Source organism: Cariama cristata, unplaced genomic scaffold, assembly GCF_000690535.1.
Source record: "Cariama cristata isolate BGI_N322 unplaced genomic scaffold, ASM69053v1 scaffold23588, whole genome shotgun sequence".
Classification (NCBI taxonomy): domain Eukaryota; kingdom Metazoa; phylum Chordata; class Aves; order Cariamiformes; family Cariamidae; genus Cariama; species Cariama cristata.
In genome coordinates this window covers 322-20,625 of record NW_009629726.1, presented here as the reverse complement: position 1 = coordinate 20,625, position 20,304 = coordinate 322, and the positions used below count along the sequence as shown (strand labels likewise).

At 37.6% G+C, this 20,304-nt stretch overlaps 1 protein-coding gene across 1 annotated transcript; it reads right to left on the bottom strand.

Moving 5' to 3' along the window:
* Positions 1-11,229: 11,229 nt before the first annotated feature.
* On the bottom strand, positions 11,230-19,385 carry WDR12 (WD repeat domain 12). The gene is made up of 11 exons (XM_009705290.1): positions 19,297-19,385; positions 18,522-18,628; positions 17,527-17,642; positions 16,979-17,133; positions 16,132-16,177; positions 14,805-14,890; positions 14,467-14,607; positions 14,251-14,356; positions 13,366-13,498; positions 12,455-12,527; positions 11,230-11,698 (listed from the first exon to the last, which is right to left on the bottom strand). Exons 1-11 carry the CDS (start codon positions 19,336-19,338, stop codon positions 11,621-11,623), a joined length of 1,083 nt encoding a protein of 360 aa, XP_009703592.1. The 5' UTR covers positions 19,339-19,385; the 3' UTR covers positions 11,230-11,620.
* Positions 19,386-20,304: the final 919 nt, after the last annotated feature.

Below are 20,304 nucleotides of genomic sequence, written 5' to 3'. Positions count from 1 at the left end.
AAGTTTTCCTTCACCGTTTCATTTGCTCAGAAAAAACACTCAAAAGAGCAACTGCTGGAGAGACAGAGGATGGAGAGACTTTTGGAAGGCAAGTATCTACACGAGGAAAGTTGTTGCACGGTTCCTCTTATGGTGACTTGTTTGTGATAAGCACAGTCTTCTATTTTAATAACAAATATAGGGAACAATAGGTTTTTGTTCTCCACATGTGGAAAGGATTCTTTTTGTTTTGTCTGCTGAGCCCACTCGTGAGATAAAATAGATAGCAGTAGCTAAAAAACATACCACGATGACATGTCTTTGCCTCCACTTAAGTCCTGGTGAACTTGTTGGCAACAAGTACTTCGTCTAGTGTAGACAGTACTTGTATGGATGAGTGAATGTTTACTTTTTAGAATTCCCCATTTTGCTTGCAGTTGTCAGGATACAGCTCCTGGGATTCATCTTTCATCCACAGCCATGCTCCTCTGTATTCCATGCAGGCTTGCTCCAGAGGGTATCCGGTGTTGTAGTTTTATGGCTCAGTGTTGGTAGTTCCTGCCCAAGGTGAGACAAGGGCCAATCTGAAAGTAAAAGAAGCAAAAATAATAAAATATGCAAGAGCCCAAGTGACCAGAATGTTTTGGGGAAACATGGGAGAAGTGGACTGACTGTAACTAGAGCATAATTAAAATTAAGATTTCAGCCTTCATGTTTATGAGCATTCACACACAGGCTGCCTCTCATTGCCTTCTTACCATATGGCAAGAACAATAATAAATGCTGAGCTAAAAGATGGTACATAAAGTTAATTTTCTTCCATTCTGTTCCCCAAAGTGTAAAAATACCGGAGATGCATGTTCCATAAATGCAACCCTGTATTTACAGCAATTACAGGAACCTGCTTGCATGCTCATGGGCAACAGTGCATCTGAACACTGCAAATGCCCAACTTGGGCGGTGCCCTTTTTTTTTTTTAAAACTAGAATTCCCAGCATTCTGAATATAAATAGAATTAAAATGTCATACAGTAATAATGACTCTTATACTCTTGCCAAGTCTCAGTAGACAAGTGGGTAAAGGATCTGGTTTTGATAGCAAGGTGTGTGTGTCTACACAGCAGTAGCATTGAACTCACCTTCAATCTGTTGACTGAAAATGTCCAATAATAGCTTGACTGTGTAACAACAGCTATTGCTTATTGTTGTCTGGGCACTTTAGCAGTAAGATCCCTCCTACAGAATTGCATAGGGCTTTGCCAAGTGTTCGTATATCAGGCTGAAATTTTGGATTTGGTCTATATCTGCGGATGGGCTTATGTTAACATTCAGACTGAGGTGGTTGTGTAGCCCAATGAAACAGGAGAAGGATGTGTGGGGAAGAAATAGAGCAGGCATGCAGCTTGAACTGTCTCAAATGATGGAGAAGAGAGAGGTGTGCAGAACTCCCTTTTATCACCAGGTCACCAACACCTGCTAGCTTGTACTTCACATACATCAGAGTTTAGGGAAGTGGTTTTCTCTTCAGGTATAAAATGGCTTTTGCTTTTGACACATGTCCCTCCAGATATCTCTGCACCGTATACGTGCGTGTTCTCTGAATCATACCTTCAGTTGAATTAACAGCAGTGCATTGAACTGAGTGAATGGTGACTATTTAAAGGGGAAAAAGAAAAGGCTGAAAAAATTTGCTGTGCGGAAGAAAGGAGAATCCTTCCCTTGACATCTGTCCTTGTTCCAGCTTCACTTGCTTTCTGCTCTGCCTGAAACATTGATAAGAGCCCTAGCTTATTTTCTTCCTCAGATATGGCTATAAAAAGAAGTAACTGAAAAATAAAATGTGTGGCAAATCCAATTTATTGACTTTTTGACATGAGTACTCTGGAGGTGGCAGAACAAGCACATTGTTCAAACTGATAAGATGCATAAAAAGATGTTCAGGTTTTGAGAACATTTGCAATTAGATGTGGTATATGTGGGGTTGGGGGAGGAATTGATTAAAAATCAAGTCGCTAGTGTCCATGTCAGACTTCATGTGGAACAATGGTGAAATGATGGGCACTGGGAAGAAAAAATGGCTAACGGATATATAGGCATGCTACAAAGGAAGGTAAATGTGAATATTTTGTCATATTATTAAATCTGATAATTTTTGCTCATTTTCTACTTAAATGTCTTTAATTGAACTCTGGGGCTTAAGAAGGTCTTCCTAGCAATGTAACATTTCCAGGAATTTTAAAAAGGGCAATTTTTCTGTTCTTTTTCTTGAGACTTACAGAAGCTTAGAAAAAATTACAATATCTATGAGAGATATATATATATTAATAATTCCCTAAACAACAAAAAATGCAAAAAGTTGAAAATAAATGAGGGAGCTTGTATGTATATGACTATGTATATATTTGTGAACATTTTGAAAGAATTCTGATTGTTTAATACTTTTGAAATGCTCATTATGAACAGCAGACAGCATTTTGAAAGACTATGGCGTTGTAATGTAATTTTAAATATTAATTTTCAAACCATTTCCCAGAAATGTTCTTAATATATCTGCAAAATACTGATTTTACTATCCTAAGGTGCTTTTTGTTTGGTGGTTGGTTTTTTGTTTGTTTGATGGGGGTTCTTTTAAGGATCAAGATGTAAAGGTGCAAGGAAGGGGGAACTTCTTTTCATAAACTTTCCATCTTAGTAGTCCTCTTACACTGTGTGATTTATAATGAATAGCACACTTGCAATTACATACTATTATGCCAGTGTTTAAATTTGTAATTGGAAAGACATAAAATCCTTTTTAATCCATAAAATAATTTTTTGTAGTGTAAGGCATCATTAAAGTTTTCAAGGATTATAAAGTTCTTCCTTCATTACAATTATAGCTTCAGTAATAGGCCCTGCAAAGTCTAGTTAGGCTGAATATTTTAAAAAGGACTTTGTTTATTTTTATTTGTGAAAATGCAGCATTAATGTATTTTTTTCATGAAATCTCAAACCTAATCTCTCAGTGGTTAACCTGAAGCAGTGATTGCCTCAGGAGACAGTAAGTGTTTCAATGTATCCCGGTATTATAGACTATATAAATACATATATGTATTGAGAGAGAGATTATATATCCTTAATGTTACATATTCAGTATTTATTTAAATAATAAGAATGCTAAAAAGAAGGACGAAAAGAAGAGCCTCAAATGAGAATAAACTTCTCACTGCATATGGTATCATAAGGTCCCTCTCAGTATTCTGTTACTCAGTAGTAGATACCTGTGCAGGCCGTCTGAAAGGAACAAAAAAACCCTCCAGAAGGAAAAGTTGATTCGTTATTTTGTGGACAGAATAAGTTAAACACTAACTTTAAATTATAAGCATATAAATAAACAATATGAATTTAAAATTATAAAATTTAATATATAACAGCATTCTTATCTCAGAGCAATCAAGCTTCCCAGCAACAAAAAGAAAAGAAATTGCAAGGCAAGTTGAATAAAATTCTTTTTTAGAGGTCATCAGGGTATTTCTATTGGGAAGGTCTTGTTTCAATATGGTGTTTCACTGGACAGCAGTGCAATGTGGGCAAAATCACGTTCAAAGACTAAACCACATTTCCATTTGACATAAGCAGATGACGCTTCTGTTTGAAACAAGAGTTGAACTTGACTACTGACAAGTGCTGAGTGTATACTCACAGACAATTTATGAAATACAGTAAAGACAAAAGTCACACACACAAAAAAGAGTGGTGACTGAAGCTGTTTGTGCCTTTCATTGAAAGTAATTAGGACCACAGACACGGAGGGAGGATTTGCTTCTGGAGAACGGATGGTGGCTTCAGCTACAGGATTGGAGACATCTGACTCTGCTTGTGGGCAATGGGTGATGGTTCTTCACGGAGCCCTGCTGTTAGTATAGGAGAGATGTTTGCAACCAGGACTGCTGCTTTCACTTGAGCACCAACTGTGCTTCCTTTCCACTAAACCCCTGTTCTTCAGGTGCTTGGTAATTCTTCTAAAGGTGAGGGGAAAACTAATAGCAGAGATATTTGCAGAATAAATGTAAATGACAAAAAGGTGTGTCAAAGGCAAATACTGCCTGCTGTAATGGCTCCAGTGTCATAATGTAGTCAGTAATGTATGTGGGAAGAGAAACACAGTGGCAATGCATCAGGCACCTGGAGTGTCTGATATATCGGGACATGTTAGCCTAAAGGTCAAAACCTGATATGCTTAAAAGGGGGAGACTTTTACCTCCTTGATCTTGATACCCCAGTGGGGAATAAGAAACTAGATGCTTTCCTTATAAAACACCAAGTGGGTGGCAAAGTAAGGGGAGTAAATGGCAAGAAGATACTACTGCAGAGAGAAAAAAAAAAGTTTGTTTCTCTCTAATGTTTAACAGTAGCAGCCCTACAAACTGCTGTGTCATAAATTATAAAAAGTAATTAGAGAAGGCCAGTAGGAAACAGTGAAGGCAAGCTAGCTAAACAAAATGATTGGCTTCAAATGTGTCTGCCAAGATATAAGAGATACAATTCAGATACCCCAAAACTGAAAATATTTCTCAGTTGCTGCACTATACTGCAGCAAGCTGAGAAAAGATTAGAGATTTCTTTCATTAAAACAGACTTCTCTGGTACATAGTCTAATATTACTATTCTTGAGAATGATCTGGTCAGATAAGATTTTGTATCTCATAATCCTCTGTTTACATCTAGCAAACAATACTATAGATACTGCAGAGATTCAGTACACTGCATGGTGGGATGATGCACGGGTTGTAAACTGCTCTCCTTGCAAAAATGATGGCTTCTTTTTAACGTGACACTCTGGACTTGTACATTTAAGTTGCAGCAGTCTAGAGACTGGTAAAACTGGAACAGGGAAACTGTAGTCTCTTCATCTGCTCATCTTTGGTGAGTTCATGCTGGATTCTGTGGTGCCAGTATTTCAGGCAGCATTTTTCATACCAAACATCTGTTGTTTTGATTCCTCTGTTTAAATAGATTGGATTAGAAGGAGAGAAAAACCATCATCTCCTCCCCCTCACCATTCTGCTCCAAAGCTTAGTTAACTATGAAGACAAATCTTATTTCCTAACAGAAAAGACTTTGCTGACATGCAGTATTTGATTTTTTGGAAACTGATTCTGACTCAATTTTCAGCTACATCAAGATACAAGATCTAATTACTGTAAATTACATTCAGATAGGCTGCATGTAAGCTCCTCTGTAAATGTATATTAAATCTATTGATTTTGATAGGCTTCAGTGTCTTAACTGACATGCTGTGGAATTACAGCATTGTAACTGAAACCAGAATCTGCTTAAATCTGTGCTGTTCAGCTCTAGGAAACATTTGGTTTAGGATTTTAACTGCAGGAGATAATTACTGGCCATAGTGCCATTTTCTGAGAAGCAACAGAGACTATCTGTTGAGGGTCTCTGTGTGCTTTTAAACCTAAAGGCAAAACCTTATTATTATTTAATTTAGTATTCTTTTAAATGCTATGGATATAGTAAGAGCACCACTTGTGTGTTGATGCAAGATGGAAGAAAGATCTTTTGTGTTAACACCAAGAACTATACTTGATCCCTGCTCCAAGTATTAAGCTACTGCCAGCAAATTCCAACACCTCATCCTATGCACAAAGTCCACCAAAATAATGACCTACCAATCAAAGATCTGCTGAAAGATAAGATCTCTCATCTGAAACTGAGAGTTGAAGAGTCAAAGATCAGTCTGATCTTACGAGCACACAAATGTTCTGGTCCCTGATGAAACTCGGTAAAATTCTGTCAGATTTTGACACTTTGATTTTTTTTTTTTTGTTTAAAATCCAAAAGAGTTCCCAAGTTTGTATGAACCTTCCAAGATTCAGGCGAAAGTTGATGCAAAACCTGAGAGGGATAGGATGGGAGAGAGAGGGAAATTTGTGCTTTTAAAAGTAGAAAACAAATTACTGTATTTACCTTAACAGGGGCATTAGAAAACAGATGTGTTGTGAATCCAAACCACATTGTAGTATGAACAACTCTTCCCACTAATGCACACCCATTGCACACCTTCCAGACTTTGGTTCAAAGTACATGTTTTCAGCAGCTGCCTCTGGGTGTCCGCATGCACTGTTTAATCAGCAGTGTGCCTTCAGGCTTAGTATCATACAAATGAGGGATTTATGTCACCCAGTAGCCTTCAATGCTGCAAGTATTTTTAAAAGGGAGAGTGTAGCTTATTTGTTGTCATTCTGCCGATGCCCAAACAAGCCCTACATAACAGAAAGAATTCTCAATCTGGCTGGCAGACGCTATGGTAACACTTTGGTTAATGCAGTAAACTCAGCGGCTAAGCAGTTCCACCAAACGTTAAGTGTATGCAGGGATGTGTGCACAGACATGGTAATCACACCATTTAGAGTGGAGAATAATTTAAGAAAGTCTTCCTTTTTGACACTAAATAGATTCAGAAAACAATAATGCAGTTCCAACACTAGATACCATTTTTGGGGCTTCTCAAACAACACAAATGACTGAGACTGCCCTGTTGAAAGTAACTAGTACTTGTTATGGCAGGAAAAATTATGCCATTTTAATGTATTCATATTCTGCATATCAATTCATACTGACACTGCTTATGATCCTTAGGCTTTTCTCTGATTTAGTAGCCAGCTCTGCATTGGATGTTACTGCATATTCATCTTCATTCTTTGGTAAGTTTGTTTCAATTTTCAGTATTAGTTCTACATTTTGTTGACCACTGGCCAGTCCTTTGACCTGTTTTGCGTGCAGAAATCCATGAGATAGCGCTGTGTGTGTGTAACAAACTCGAATGTTTTTTGACAACTGGGATAGAGATAAAGGAGTGCAATTAAGTCAGTGAGCATTTCCCAAATGCTCTTCCAAGTGATATCGGTTGGCTTTTATGTGCAGTTTACAGCAGCTGTGGTCTAACTAAAGATCAGAACTTCTCTACTCTAAATGTATAGACCATAGACAATAGAAAAGCATGATGAGGGAGACCCTTTTGGGATCTGAAAAGCTGTCTTCCTCAGCCATTTACCTGTCATACAGAGGTGTAACGGGGATAGCGTGACAGGACAACCTGCCACAATTACGCATTCTCAAAGCATCTTTAATAAGACCGACAGGTAAACAATAACTAATCCTAACAAACATGAATACTTTTTTTTTTTAAATGTAAATTCTTTTTTAAACAAACAAAGAAACAAAAAGATGCAATAAAACAAATAATAGCATTAAATGAAGCAGGGTGATAATCCATAAAGTGTATTCATCCCTGGACTGGGGCATGTGAGGGCCAGCTTCGCAGCCCCGTTCTGACAGGGAGTAGAAATCCAAGTCAAGCGTGTTGACCTAGTTCACATTAAGTATTTAATCTGACAAAACCTTTCGCCTTTCCCACAGCAGGGGAAAAGAGCACATGCTGAAATTTCAGTGAGGTCATGGAACAGATCTGCTGAAATCTGATCCACCACTTTTTTTTGGTTAAAAAACCATGTTTAGAATCATACAATCTTGGAAATAACTTTGTAGCCTCCATTAATTCAGTGATGAGAAATACATTAAAAATTCTGAAATTCTTAAGCCTATATCCATGTTTAAATAACAACTTAATAATTAACAAGACTTACATCAGCTTAAGAGTATAAGAAAAGTGTGTATTTTTCCTTTGGGGAATCTCTGTGTATGCCTATCTAGTGCTTTCTGTTGTAAAATGTTACAGAAAAGGCAGGAGAAAACTGTGTATCTCAGGAGTTTTCATTAAAAGTCTATTCCTTTTTCTATATGAGTTTTTTCTTCCAAGCTCTGTGAAATATTTTTGTTTTAATTGTAGATGTCACTTTAAGCATATGTAGTTAGATCTATTTCCTAGCATATGTGTGCTGAAATCTAGGGAAGTATGTTGAGTTTATACTGGAAATTTATAAGCCTATACAAAACTCATTTAAACTTCATAGAAGTTTATTTTCATTAAGGAAAAACCTCACCACCAGGCTATGGGCTGTATGTTGAAAAGAACAGGCAGAGCAGCACGGACTGGAGATCTGCATCCTTTCCCCAAACTCATAAAAAATGCAGCCTAAGAAACCCATGGTCTCCTGTCAGCCTGTCCTCTCCTCTTGCCTGTGCCTCCAAAGTATACAGCTCACATCCAGAGGAGAGGGTCCAACAGCAAAGCGTTTGTCTGGGGAGCAAGTACCTGATGTGAGTTTGGGGGTCTCAAAGCCGTGACCGGTGTGTGGGTTGAGGCTGCTGTCCGGAGTGCTGTGGGTGAGCTGACACGGCCTTCCCTGGTGGAGGTCTGCATTGGTTATGGAAAAGGTGCTGATCTTGTGGGTGGTACCACGGTGAATGGCATTACCCACACATGCCGATTTAAGTTGCACTTTCACTGGAACATTTACAGTTTTCTTGCCCTTCCCCTTGTTTTTAATTCAATGTCTTAGTTGAGAGAAGGCTGAGAAATTAAAAAACTAAACAAAATGCCAACAAGACAGAAAAAACAGTGCTCTGCCAGAGCTGGCTGTAGGAAAGCAATGGCAGTCATCCAGAAGCAAGGATAAAAATCTCAAAGCAAGAACACTGAAAGAACCAGCTGGGAAAAAGCAAACACATGAACAGAAAATGCAAGTGTGACGCTAAACCAAGGACCAAGCAGGTGAACCCTTGTCTTAAACGAATGTTTTTAACTTGTATCTTAACACATGTTGTTTGAACTGTATTTAGCAGCAGTGTATGTGCACTAGTAAAGTTAACAGCTTATGCCAGGTGTCAGTGCAGAATGAAAAGATGAAATAGAACAATTTATTGCACAACTTATGCCCATTGATACAAAAAAAGGAGTAAAGCTTGCAGTAGTTGGCTATTGTCTTTATTTCCCTCGCTTGTAGTATCACTGATGTTTAAGGAAAACTAGCAGTTAGTACATGAAATTTCTTTACTGTCCTATATTATGCTACCAGGGCACTATGAATATGCAAATGTTTTTTAGAGGGGGGAAAAAAAAAGTATTTTTGTGAGTAGAATCACCATCAGCATCTTGATTCTGAAAGACTTAAGTTTGCAATTTTAAAATCAACTCATGCTGGCCATTCCAATTTCACATCATTATTTTAAATTATTTTTAATTAAAGAACTGCATGTTTGAAGGAAGACAAATATTAAAATGTTTTAATTAAGATTACAGATTATCCAAATAACTGTCAGCCAAATCTAAAAAGTATTTTTGTAGGTTTTAGGATAACTTATAGACAGTGATAATACAGATGCATTCCAAAAATATGTTGTACTTATGCTGGTATCACTTCATGATGTTAATATGGTTTACCTAGTTGCTTCTTTCTGTGTCTGTGACAGTATTTTTCCAAATAAGAGAACCCAAAGTGAAAGGAGGGTATAAAAGCCCTCCTGCTTCTGAACTGTGGTCTGCCAAAACCTATCTTTCTAGTTACATTCTGTATATTTACTACAGGTGACAAGTACAATAGATCTAATGGATTCAGTGTTTGAAACAATTAATGCCAGCTGGGATTTCTTAAGTCTAAGTAATATTAATCTTTCTAAGCTCAGCTGACAGTCCAAGTGACATGACCTTTTTAAAAAGTAGCTTTAAAATCTTTCTGGCAAGGCAAGAAAACGGTATTAAGCTTACCTATCTTGCATTCATGAGTCTTTAGATATATGCATATAAGAGAACCCACTTCTTTTTACAAACTACTGAATTGGCTGGAGGTGTTCCACAGCCATCTGACAGTAAAATACCACAGCAATTCTAAAAGCTGTGCTCAAGCATGATTCATCTGAAAGAAAAATTGAAAAGAGTAATAAAATGGATGTTACTTATAATACACAAAATAGCTCAAGACTTTAGATGAAATGGTCACTGGGAGTCTTGAAGAGAAATGAAGCAAACTAGTTTCCAAACTTCCTTCACTGTCTTGCTTTCCACTAAAAACATCTCCAAACTTTACTTGGTTAAGACCTCCAAAAGTCAGATATACTGGATTAAGGATTATCTAAAAAGGACATTAACTCTCTTCTGTTTTCATACTAAAAAATCATTAGAGATTTTTTAAACTGTTATGAATATTAGGCCAATGATTGCTAGAATAGCAATGTGCATGTGCACATTTATGCATGTGAAATTACACAAATCTGTAATAGTAGGGAGGAAGGAATGCTGAATGTTCCAGCACATACTAAATTACTACTCAAAAAATGCTTTGTATATTTGGCAGGTTTACAAAACAAAATAATTATTCACACCATATTTGCAAGTTCCAGTTTGTGGAGTAAATAGAAAGCAATGTTTTAAAGGAATACATTTTAAATAAAAAAAAATATAATTAGTTGCTATATTAAGGTATGAATAGTATATATTGCTTTAGGAAGGATGAAACACATAAATGCAAAACAACTAATTCGTTGTAAGCAGCATTTGTAATAAGGGTTAGTCTATTAGTTGTAGTACATTACATGCAGAGTCAAGGGATCAGAGATCCTTCCCGTGTACCCTTGCCATTTTCTCCATAGTTTTGCTGTTCTGTATTTCATAAACTGCTTACTCAGAACTTGTCCATATTGTAAACCTGGAAGTCAGAGTTTTTACTTGTCAAAGAAAAATCATTAACCTTACAATTTAAGCATTTGACTTGCATTAGTGAGGATATTCAAGTTTGGCTTCCACATTGTTAAACTATTTGCTGGTTTAACAACATATACATGGCCTCTAACAAGCTGCAGTAACAGCTTTTTCATTTAAATGCTGAATTAAAAGTAAGACCACCAGCAGAGAAAATGAGCATACTTGGATAGCGCTTATCCTCTATCAACCTAAAAGCGATTGCAACTTTTTATATCCATTCTTCCTAGGAACAAATTAATTTTTCTTCTGTCTTCTCTTTGTGATCCTCCCCTTGTTTCTATACATCTGCTGCTTTTTAGGAGTAAGATACCACATTAGTTGTACTGCAACATAACATGGCAGGCACGTTCTGATAAAGTAATTCCCTGCCCTAACTTATAAGCAACAAAAAAAATTACAGAATACTTAATCTGCAAGTAAATCTGTTAAGTTCCTTTTATATCATACCATTTGCACTGCAAACATACCAAATCTTCATCCTAGAAAGAAGCCTGGGTTCACCAATTAAGGACCTAATCATAAGAACTGCCAGCAGCCATACTGAAAGGAGAGCTGAAGTCTGATTTTTACCTGAAGTGAGGCACTAAACCAATGAACTGTAGATAAAAGCTTTATTTTTTTTTTTCAAGGGAAAGCAGGTAAACTCAAAAAATAATTTAGTCCAGTGAGTAATTTTTCTGTAAGTATCAGCAACAGTTTACTCCTTATTAAAAGGGCTATACAAATAGTCACTTAAAAGATGTTAATTCAAAGCCAGCAAAAAGGGAGGAAATGCCCTTTGCTGATCACACTCGTAACTGCTTGTTGCCATTTTTCTGTGACAAATATGGATATAGGTTACCAATACAAAAACCAGGAACATCACCTCTCTGAGCAACAAAGAACTCCTTTCTTTGGATGTTGGTTGTGTAGGGATGCTAAGAAAGACTGACTGCTGCAAAAATTATTTTCTTTTTTGTTTTAAAAAAAGTCTTCTGGCTGTTGACCTTCATGCTCCAACATCAGAGGCTGTAGCTGGGTATCTGTAGCAATACAGTTTGTTGTCTGCACCTCCACTCAATAGCAACTGATGAGAGGAAAAAAAACTGTGATTAATATCAGAACTAAGCAAAGTACCTACACAAAAGTTGAGGATTCCAATTTTCTTTCCTTTGAAGACATAAAAAGAAGTAATGAATAATATGCTGTTAATGCACAACTAAAGCCCAGAATCAAAGTGCAGAAGCAACCTTGTCTCTTACCCTCCTCCTAAAATTAGAAGCAGAGTTTTTCCAGGAAAATTTCTAAAGCTCTTCCTGCCTTTTACTGAGAACAGGAGCCACACTGAGAATATTGAACATTAACAAAATGTTTTTTTCCCATTTTATACATGTGCGTACCACTACCATAGTAGAACAGCTTGCTGTAGAGGATTATATAGTTCCTCCCTTCTACATGTAGTGCCATGCCCCAGCTGTCAGTTCATGCTGCTGCTTTAGTCTCCATGGCAGCAAATGGTACCTTAGAACAGGTACTTTCTCAGCAAGGTGTGGTGCTGGTCTCGTGTCTCTCCCTGTTTGGAATATCAGTGTAACAAGCACTTAATACTACAGAGTTTAAACTCCCATCCTACTCCCTTGCACAGTAGCATGGGGGAAGCGCTGCAGTGGGTGTGACAATTAACAGCCCATTATACCAACCCAGGATCAACCACAGCACAACTAAAACTTGCTGTTCTCTTTCTGTCTTTAAGCATAAAGGAAAAAATAGTCCATGACTGCTTTTAGCCCTCTTCCTAACCACCATGCATATGAATTGAGTAACTTGCTCTTCAGATTCTTACCCCTGCTTCTGTCCAGTCCACACACAAAACCTTGTCCTCATGAGCAGCCAAGTCGTACAGAGGAGCTTTGCAACTGTAAAACACAGGTATTTACAGTCACACGTTTGACGTTATGTGAGCAATCAGAGAAAACAAAATTGATCCCTGGAAGAAATAGTATCATGATGCTATCAAACACATATGGTCTAGCAGTTATAAACACTTCCAGAGAGAACAGGTATCTACCATGTGTGACGTTTTCTCTGCTCTCTCCAGAGCTGATCACATCAGTGTTAACCTCTCCTACATCCCCAAAGAGAAAAGCAGCAACATTTTTCACCTGCTTGCAAACTACCCCAAGACTGAAATTTAATCAGTCTCCTTGTTAGGAACAGTTTATTACATAGTTTCCTTCTTCCACATGTGGATGCTGCTCGACATGTGTGTTTCCCAGAAAAGCTAGCTATGTCTTTTGAATGCAAACCAGTTCATTGCTTGGAAATTTGTAATGAAAGGTCTGAAGAGAGTATCAAGTGAAACTTCACACTGTTAGGCTCTTTCCTTAGAAAGAGAATGTATTTTGTTCCTTAAAATAGAGGAATGGTTAGCAGACCTTCTGCTGTTCCTCATTCCAGTAGCAATGTTATGGTTGCTGCACGCTGCATGTCAATCAATGCTCCTGTTAATGCCAGGTAAGTCCCATGTTGGAACGCCATACAGCGCTCACAGATGTTAAGCCACAGGTCCTCTGTTAGACTACAAGTATTTTCCTCCCTTTCATTATATACTTGACTTCTAAAACCTAGAGGATTTTCACAAACGCCACAGGAGTTTCCAGTGAATGTCTCAGACTACTTTTGCTATTTCATTATGTTAACTGACCCTGTAAGCTTACATGCCTTTGAACAGCAAAGAACAGACATTTATTTTACCTCCTTGTGTCCCAGAGCTTCACAATGTTGTCCAGAGAACCAGAGATCAGCTGATGCTCATGGGTAGGTGACCACTTCACAGATGTCACCCAACCTGTGTGAGATGTTAGAGACAGGAGAACCAAGGAGCCATCTGAACAGAAAAAGAGGAGGGGGAAAAAAAAAAAGACGACATCAGTAGATGCCAACTGAAAACAGCACTTTTAAGATGCATACAAAATCCAGTGAGAAAAGCACTCAGCAACATATTTGTGTTCAAGGTAAGTGTTTCTCCCACCAGTAATTCTAACTTCACAAATCAAAGTGAACTTAAAAGAAATCAAACAAAAATACAAGCCACATGCGTTTCTTGTCACTAAACTCCCTTTTCAAAGACCTTTGAAAAAAGCAAATAAAAAAAAGCTTTTATCATTAACATATACAAGAAGATAATTACTGTTAAACTGTAGATTAGATTTATAGAAGCTAAACAAGTAAACATGTCTATGAAATAAAACTGGCAGGCTCAGTCTTAAGTTATCCACAATCCTGTCAGACATGGTGCCACTATTATCATAACAAAGCGACTACTATTTCACTTTAATGATGGTCTGACCAACTTAGGTGTTAACCTTGCAAAAAAAAAAATTCAGGTCTGCAACTCTACAATTGGAACTCTCATTAGTAAGTTTAAAAAAAAAAAACAAAAGACAAACTTGAGTTAGTTTTATAAATTATTAAGTGAGAAATCAAAAGAAGTCTTGCAGTCTTGCATCCGATTTTAATAAAAGCCCCAAAATGGCTTGTTTCAAGCAGAGGGACCAGAAAACAGTTTATGAGACCTCTCCCAACACAGAGAAGTTCTGATTTTGAAAAAACTCTGAGAACATGCATGTTTTATTTCACCTTTGCTGCGAGGATCCCATAGCCTAATATGTCTGTCAGTGCTCCCAGATGCGAGGCGTCGACATAGTGGCGAGTAGGAGACAGAATTAAACACTTTGTTTCCTGTCTGTCAGAAAAGAAAAGAATAACTCTTAAGAGAGGAGCTACTGTTTTGCACAACTTTTTTCTTTGAGCTGGACTTCAGGTGAGCCTACAGACAAAGTGTAATGATCTTACCAAAGTTGATTTGAGATCTCCAGTCTCAGCATCCCAGAGTTTAACGGTGTGGTCCCATGATGCACTGCAAATTTCTTCAGTGTCTGACCACAGCACAGAGGAGACAGCTTCTGTGTGGCCAGACAGGGTTGCCAGGGGAGTCTAGAATTTAAAAGGTGAGAGGAGATTAGATTGAGTATCGTCAAAAGACTATTCTTTCAACAAATAAAAATCCGTGTCTGATCAGCCTGAGACATATCACTAGAAGTTTTCATATAGTCACTTTTAACAAAGATAAATTATTTTATGTGGCCACACTTCTAAAATAAAATCCTGGACAAACTTGGAGCTCATCTTACCCTTGTTAGTCCCAACTGTTCAGTTTTCTGCTTCTTCCGTGGTCTGTTAGCTGCTTCTTCCATTTCATCCTCTTCATCTGTAGGTACTGTGACAGGAGATAGTCATACTTGATCTAGAGGTTTTTGAATTCCATTTCCATATAAGTAATTATGCAAAACCCCATAGTTACAGTAACTAACCTGTCTATGATGCATGAATATTTTAACCTTACACCTCTGATCAGATCAGTATTGTTTCCTTTTTGAGCAAGGAGAAAATGAATACAAATTAAGTGATATTCTCCAGGTCACGCAGTTTTAAAATGAAGTCCCAATGAGTTCATAAGACCATCCTCACTCATGGAAAATGCCAACAGTAATTCAGGTATGTGAAAAACAGTCTTCCTTTTAGATACAATACCTACTTATATAGAATCATAGAATCATTATGGTTGGAAGAGACCTCAAAGATCATCAAGTCCTACCTTCTGCCCAACGCCACCATGCCCACTAAACTATGTCTTGAAGCGCCACATCTAGACATTTTTTGAACAACTCCAGGGATGGTGACTCCACCACCTCCCTGGGGAGCCCATTCCAGTGTCTAATGACTCTTACAGTGAAGAAGTTCTTCCTAATACCCAGCCTGAACCTCCCCTGGCACAACTTCTGACCATTTCCTCTTTTCCTATTGCTAGTTACTGGGGAGAGGAGACCAACTCCCACCTCACTACAACCTCCCTTCAGGTAGTTGGAGAGGGCGGTAATGTCTCCCCTCAGCCTCCTCTTCTCCAGGCTAAACAACCCCAGCCCCCTCAGCCGCTCCTCATAAGACTTGTTCTCCAGGCCCTTCACCAGCTTTGTTGCTCCAAATATACTCCCAAACTGAAAGAATATGACTTGCAACAGTTAAGTAAAGCATTCAGATCACATGGGATTAGTCTACATTTCTAGAAAAAACCTGGTCATCTTACTGTCCTCCATATTATGGTGTCAATAATAGAACGGGAAAATAACCCACAAACTTTTGATTTGTTAGAAGTCTATACTCAAACATTTATATAAATATATTAAAAATAAATGAAAGAGATAAGTTACTGTGTTCTGAATAAAATAAATATCAACACACAGTTGATAACTATATCTGAAATTGTGTTACCAATCAAAACAGTAACTTCATATAGTGATGTATAGCCTTATAAAGCTTACTTTAAAAAAAAAAAAAGTTCTAGCTTGCTTTTAATATTACAGACCCAAATTTTCTTAAAGAAAAAAGTATTCAAATATCCACATTTCATGTTGTTCTAAGTGCAGTTTTTTTTAAAGAGACCCAAGAATCCCAGCTTACCTGCAGACCAGATCTTTAACATCTTATCCCAAGATCCACTGCAGAACTGTATGAACAGAAACATTTTGTTAAAAGTTGATCCAGACAGACCTTGTAAGCCATACTAAATACACTTCCTGCTTGAAAAAATAACCAATGGGTTATAACACATGAAGAACAGTGCTGGGCTCCTCAAACAAAAACAAACAAACAAAAACAAAACAGAAAAGATTTGGCATAGATCAAATTATTCTCTTCCCTTCCTTTACAGGAAAAATATCTACAAAATATCTCTTTATTTCCTTCAGCACCAACAGGTTTTATTTTATCCTGTCTGATATTGAGTCAAGCTGGGAGCGATGACTCCACCTTTGGTGCGAGTGCTCTTAACTGTTGAATTCCTGGATAAAGGGAAAGGATTTCTTCTACCACCTGGTTTTTCTGAGTATAACTCTGGAAAATTTTTTCCCCACCAAAACTACTGTGAAAATTTAGGTCAAAGTTGAAAATAGGTCATTAAAACAGAAAATTCACATGCATTAGAAGTAAAATTTACTTAAAAAAGAAACGTTCAGCTTCACTCACAGAAGTCAAAAGCAGCAGTATAATGGCTTGCGCCATGTAAAGTCACGTTCAGCTTTTTGTGATATTAGAGATGAAGTGCATCACTTTGAAAAGATTGCCTAGTGTTAATACAGCACTTCTAATCCTCCGTAACCACCATTTATAACAAGACTGGGAACTTTGAACAGTGTGTCAATCATAATAACATGATGACTAGTACCTATGCAGGGACAAAAAGATGATTATTGAGATACAGGCTGCTAACATCCCAAAAGACAAAGGTTTCTTTCCAGGAGTCACTCACTTTAGTTCTCGTGCAATCAACAGCTATGGAGTCTACACTCCCGGCGTGTCCCCTGCAGCAGTGAAGGGCTTTCACTTTGTTTTTTTCCACATTCCACTCCCATAACAGGACAGTTTGGTCCATAGAAGCACTGAGTAACAGGCATGATAAACTATCTGAGGAAGAAGAAAAAGTCATGCTCACACCCAACCTGGCTTTCCAAGGTCTTTATATATAATTATTCTAGTCACAAAAGAAATAGCAGACAGACAGAAACTCATACTTATCTCAGTTTACATCATGTTACCCTGCAAGTACAATTGATATAAATATACATACCAGTATTTGCTAACAAAGACTGCAAGACGGATAGACAACGTATATGTTAAACTATATTCACTACTGTTAAAGGACTGGTTTACTTGCACCATGACTTCATTTATAACACCACTGACAAAGATTGAAATAATTGTAGCACTTTGACAATTAAATATTCTGGTTGAGGAATGCTGACATTTCTCCCCCAATAAATCAAACTATTACTACTCCTCTAATATATATCTACCAACCTTGCTTCACCCATGCCACATCCTTTACTACTTCTGTATGCCCAGCTATTGTCATGATGGATTTTCCTTCCAAAGACCAGATTCGAGCAGTCTGATCATAGCAGCCAGTTAATATCCTACAGGGTACAGAATTTGAAACATTATTGTCTTTAAAACCAACATTATTCTGAAAAAAAGCCTCAACCAGAAACTTGGAAAAATATTAGCATAGTAACTGGTTAGCTGAAATGAATTCAAAATATGCTAGTTTGAGTGGTTAAAAAAACAAAAGAGTTTGGAAAAGTGAAACAACAAAAAAAATCTTTTTGTTACAGAGCAAAGCTTCATTAAAACCTACAACTGCAAAGCTAGGAGTACAGGCCAAAAAGAAAAGCAATGACAGTACTGCATAGTCTGGTAGGTGAGACTTAAGATCGCTTAAGTCATTTAAAATAAAAGATAATTGGTTGTTCATGGTATGTTACTAGAGGATCCTAAAGCATTTTCAAACCATTACTTGATATAGGAACATTGCCTAGTTGATTGGAAAATGAATATGAAAATACAGTAGAAAAGGACAATTATGGTGGTTTGGGTTTTTTTTAAAGAAAAGCTCTGCATAAACATACAGTATTATATTTGTTGCTAATGAATGTCACATTTGAAGTCAAGGGATTAAGCTAAAAAGAGAGATAAGGAAATGTTGCTGTCCTTTAAGAGAAAGGATAGTCAACAGCATTTGTATTATCCATTTGTATTAACAATACATCATGTTCAGTGACTCTGGCTTGTCTTAAAGTCACTGTCAGCATAGAATAGAGGTGTTAAAACTGAACTGCTTACAAAAGCAAGTAGCTGACTGACCTGACAGGTTAAAAAAGCAAAAATCAAAACAGAGCAGAGGCACGGGGCGGAAACCCAGATTATTAAAGAGACAGAATACCACTCCATTTGACACCATGGAGTCATCTGGAGGAATAAGCAAGACAAAACTTAGAATTGGCTTAGTGCAGTACCATTCTTCAGTGGCTTGAACAGAACTGATCCAGTCGTCATGGAAGATGCATTCCTCTGGCTGAGGGGCCATATATTTCTCCACATACTCTATTTCCACCACTTCTTCCTGAGCTCGCAGACAAAATACTTATTTAGTGTCGTTTTATTTTTTTTAATTGATAACAGTAATATTTAACCATAGTCTGGTACAAATACACAAGTTTATTGGGCAAAGATCTTGGTATCCGAGTCCTTTGCCACTTTAAGTGAATTAAAGTCTCTAGAAAAAAGTGTCTGAATTATATTGCTTTCCATATTTTTATCAAATTACTACTAATAGCAAGCTGGAAGCAAAAGCAAATGATGTCTCTGCTCAGGTTCATCTTCCTCTCTATTTACCGATACAAAACTGGGGTCTAAAATACTTCACAATGTTTTCTAGAAGTTAGTACTAACCTCCCCCATTATGCCCCAATGTAACTAATAGAGTAGGAGACAAAAATATATTAATGATGAAATGTGTAAGACAAGAATTTCCCCTCTGAACTGTATACAGACAACAGACTGGATAACAATGTTCCTTGCACCCCTCAGCCCCATGCTCTAATCACTTTGCAGTTGAGAATGGATTTAAAAATACAGGGAATTCTCCTGGGAAAGTCAAAAAAGAAATAAAACAGAGCAAGGAAATCTACTACCTAGTCAGGATGACAGTGTAATACCTAAATCAGATTGAAGTAAACAATCTAAGCTTGTTTTACTGTCCAAGATGGGGAGAAATGGAGTATGACTTACCGTGGAGATATTTTCCATTTCCATGTGCGTGACCAGTGGCATACGCAAAAACTGGCCATTGATAAGGAAGTCAAATTCCACATATTTGTAATCCGCTGAAAGAAATTAGGAAAAATCCATGTTCAGGTATATATTTATTCGATACCATCAAGAACAGCATCATTCTGTGGCTGGTTCAGGAGAATGGAACGAGCAAGAGGTTAAAAAAGACAAAAAGCAAACAAAAAAACCCCAACAAAACAGTCAATTTCTTCTCCCAGTTCTAAGTGGGCAGCCCATGAATTCCACAGGATTATGTAAGTTAAGAGGAAGGAAAATTTTCTGTTGGGGTTCAAAGAGTTAAGTTTGCCTCTTATTGTTAACACATTATTTTCTAAATCCTTTTCTCTGTAGCTATGTCTAATCAAACACCAGTGGTACTTCATCACTGTTCTGGACGGAGCTTGTCACTGCCAGCCCACACCTTTATAATCACTAGCTAGAGGCAGCAATAGGAAAATCCTAAGAATTTCTGGTTCATATTTCTGCCTCTGTAGCGGAACAGTTGACAAAGGCCCCATGTTTTGACAAGAGCATTGCACTGTGCACTAGTTTTCTATTCAAGGTTGTTTGAGATGTCATGAGTTAAAAACAACTGGCAGAAGTCTCAGCAAGTTAAGATACAATTAGTCTAGTTTCTTACAGGAACTGAGATTTTTCAACAACATTGCACAGGTGTCTTCCCCCCAAAAATCTTTCAAGTCAGTCAGGCCCATTTCAGCTAGCATTGACACAATGGTTGAGCTCTTCTCAAAAGCTTTCATAAACCCCAAACCTTTGGTTTCATTAGCTCTTTTGCCAGGTTTTGGGGAACACTTCCATTCCCATCTGCTGGGGCAGCTTGGTCTGTGGTACTGGGCACACTCTAATCCAGCCTTCGGAGCTTTTCACTGGGGCCTGCCCACTCGTGCTGGTACCTGCTGAGTTTCAGATCAAGTTCAAAGAGCGCCTTGCTCTGGATAGCCAGCC

Bases quoted from the DNA above. Each gene is read 5' to 3' on its own strand.
- WDR12 (XM_009705290.1), bottom strand. From the start codon at position 19,338: ATGCCACTGGTCACGCACATGGAAATGGAAAATATCTCCACG. The intron at 14,608-14,804 runs GTAAGATGAGCT...TTTAAATTCTAG, and splicing joins AACAGTTGGGACTAACAAGG to ACTCCCCTGGCAACCCTGTC. The intron at 11,699-12,454 runs GTAAGAATCTGA...TCCTCTCATCAG, and splicing joins TGGACTGGACAGAAGCAGGG to TTGCTATTGAGTGGAGGTGC.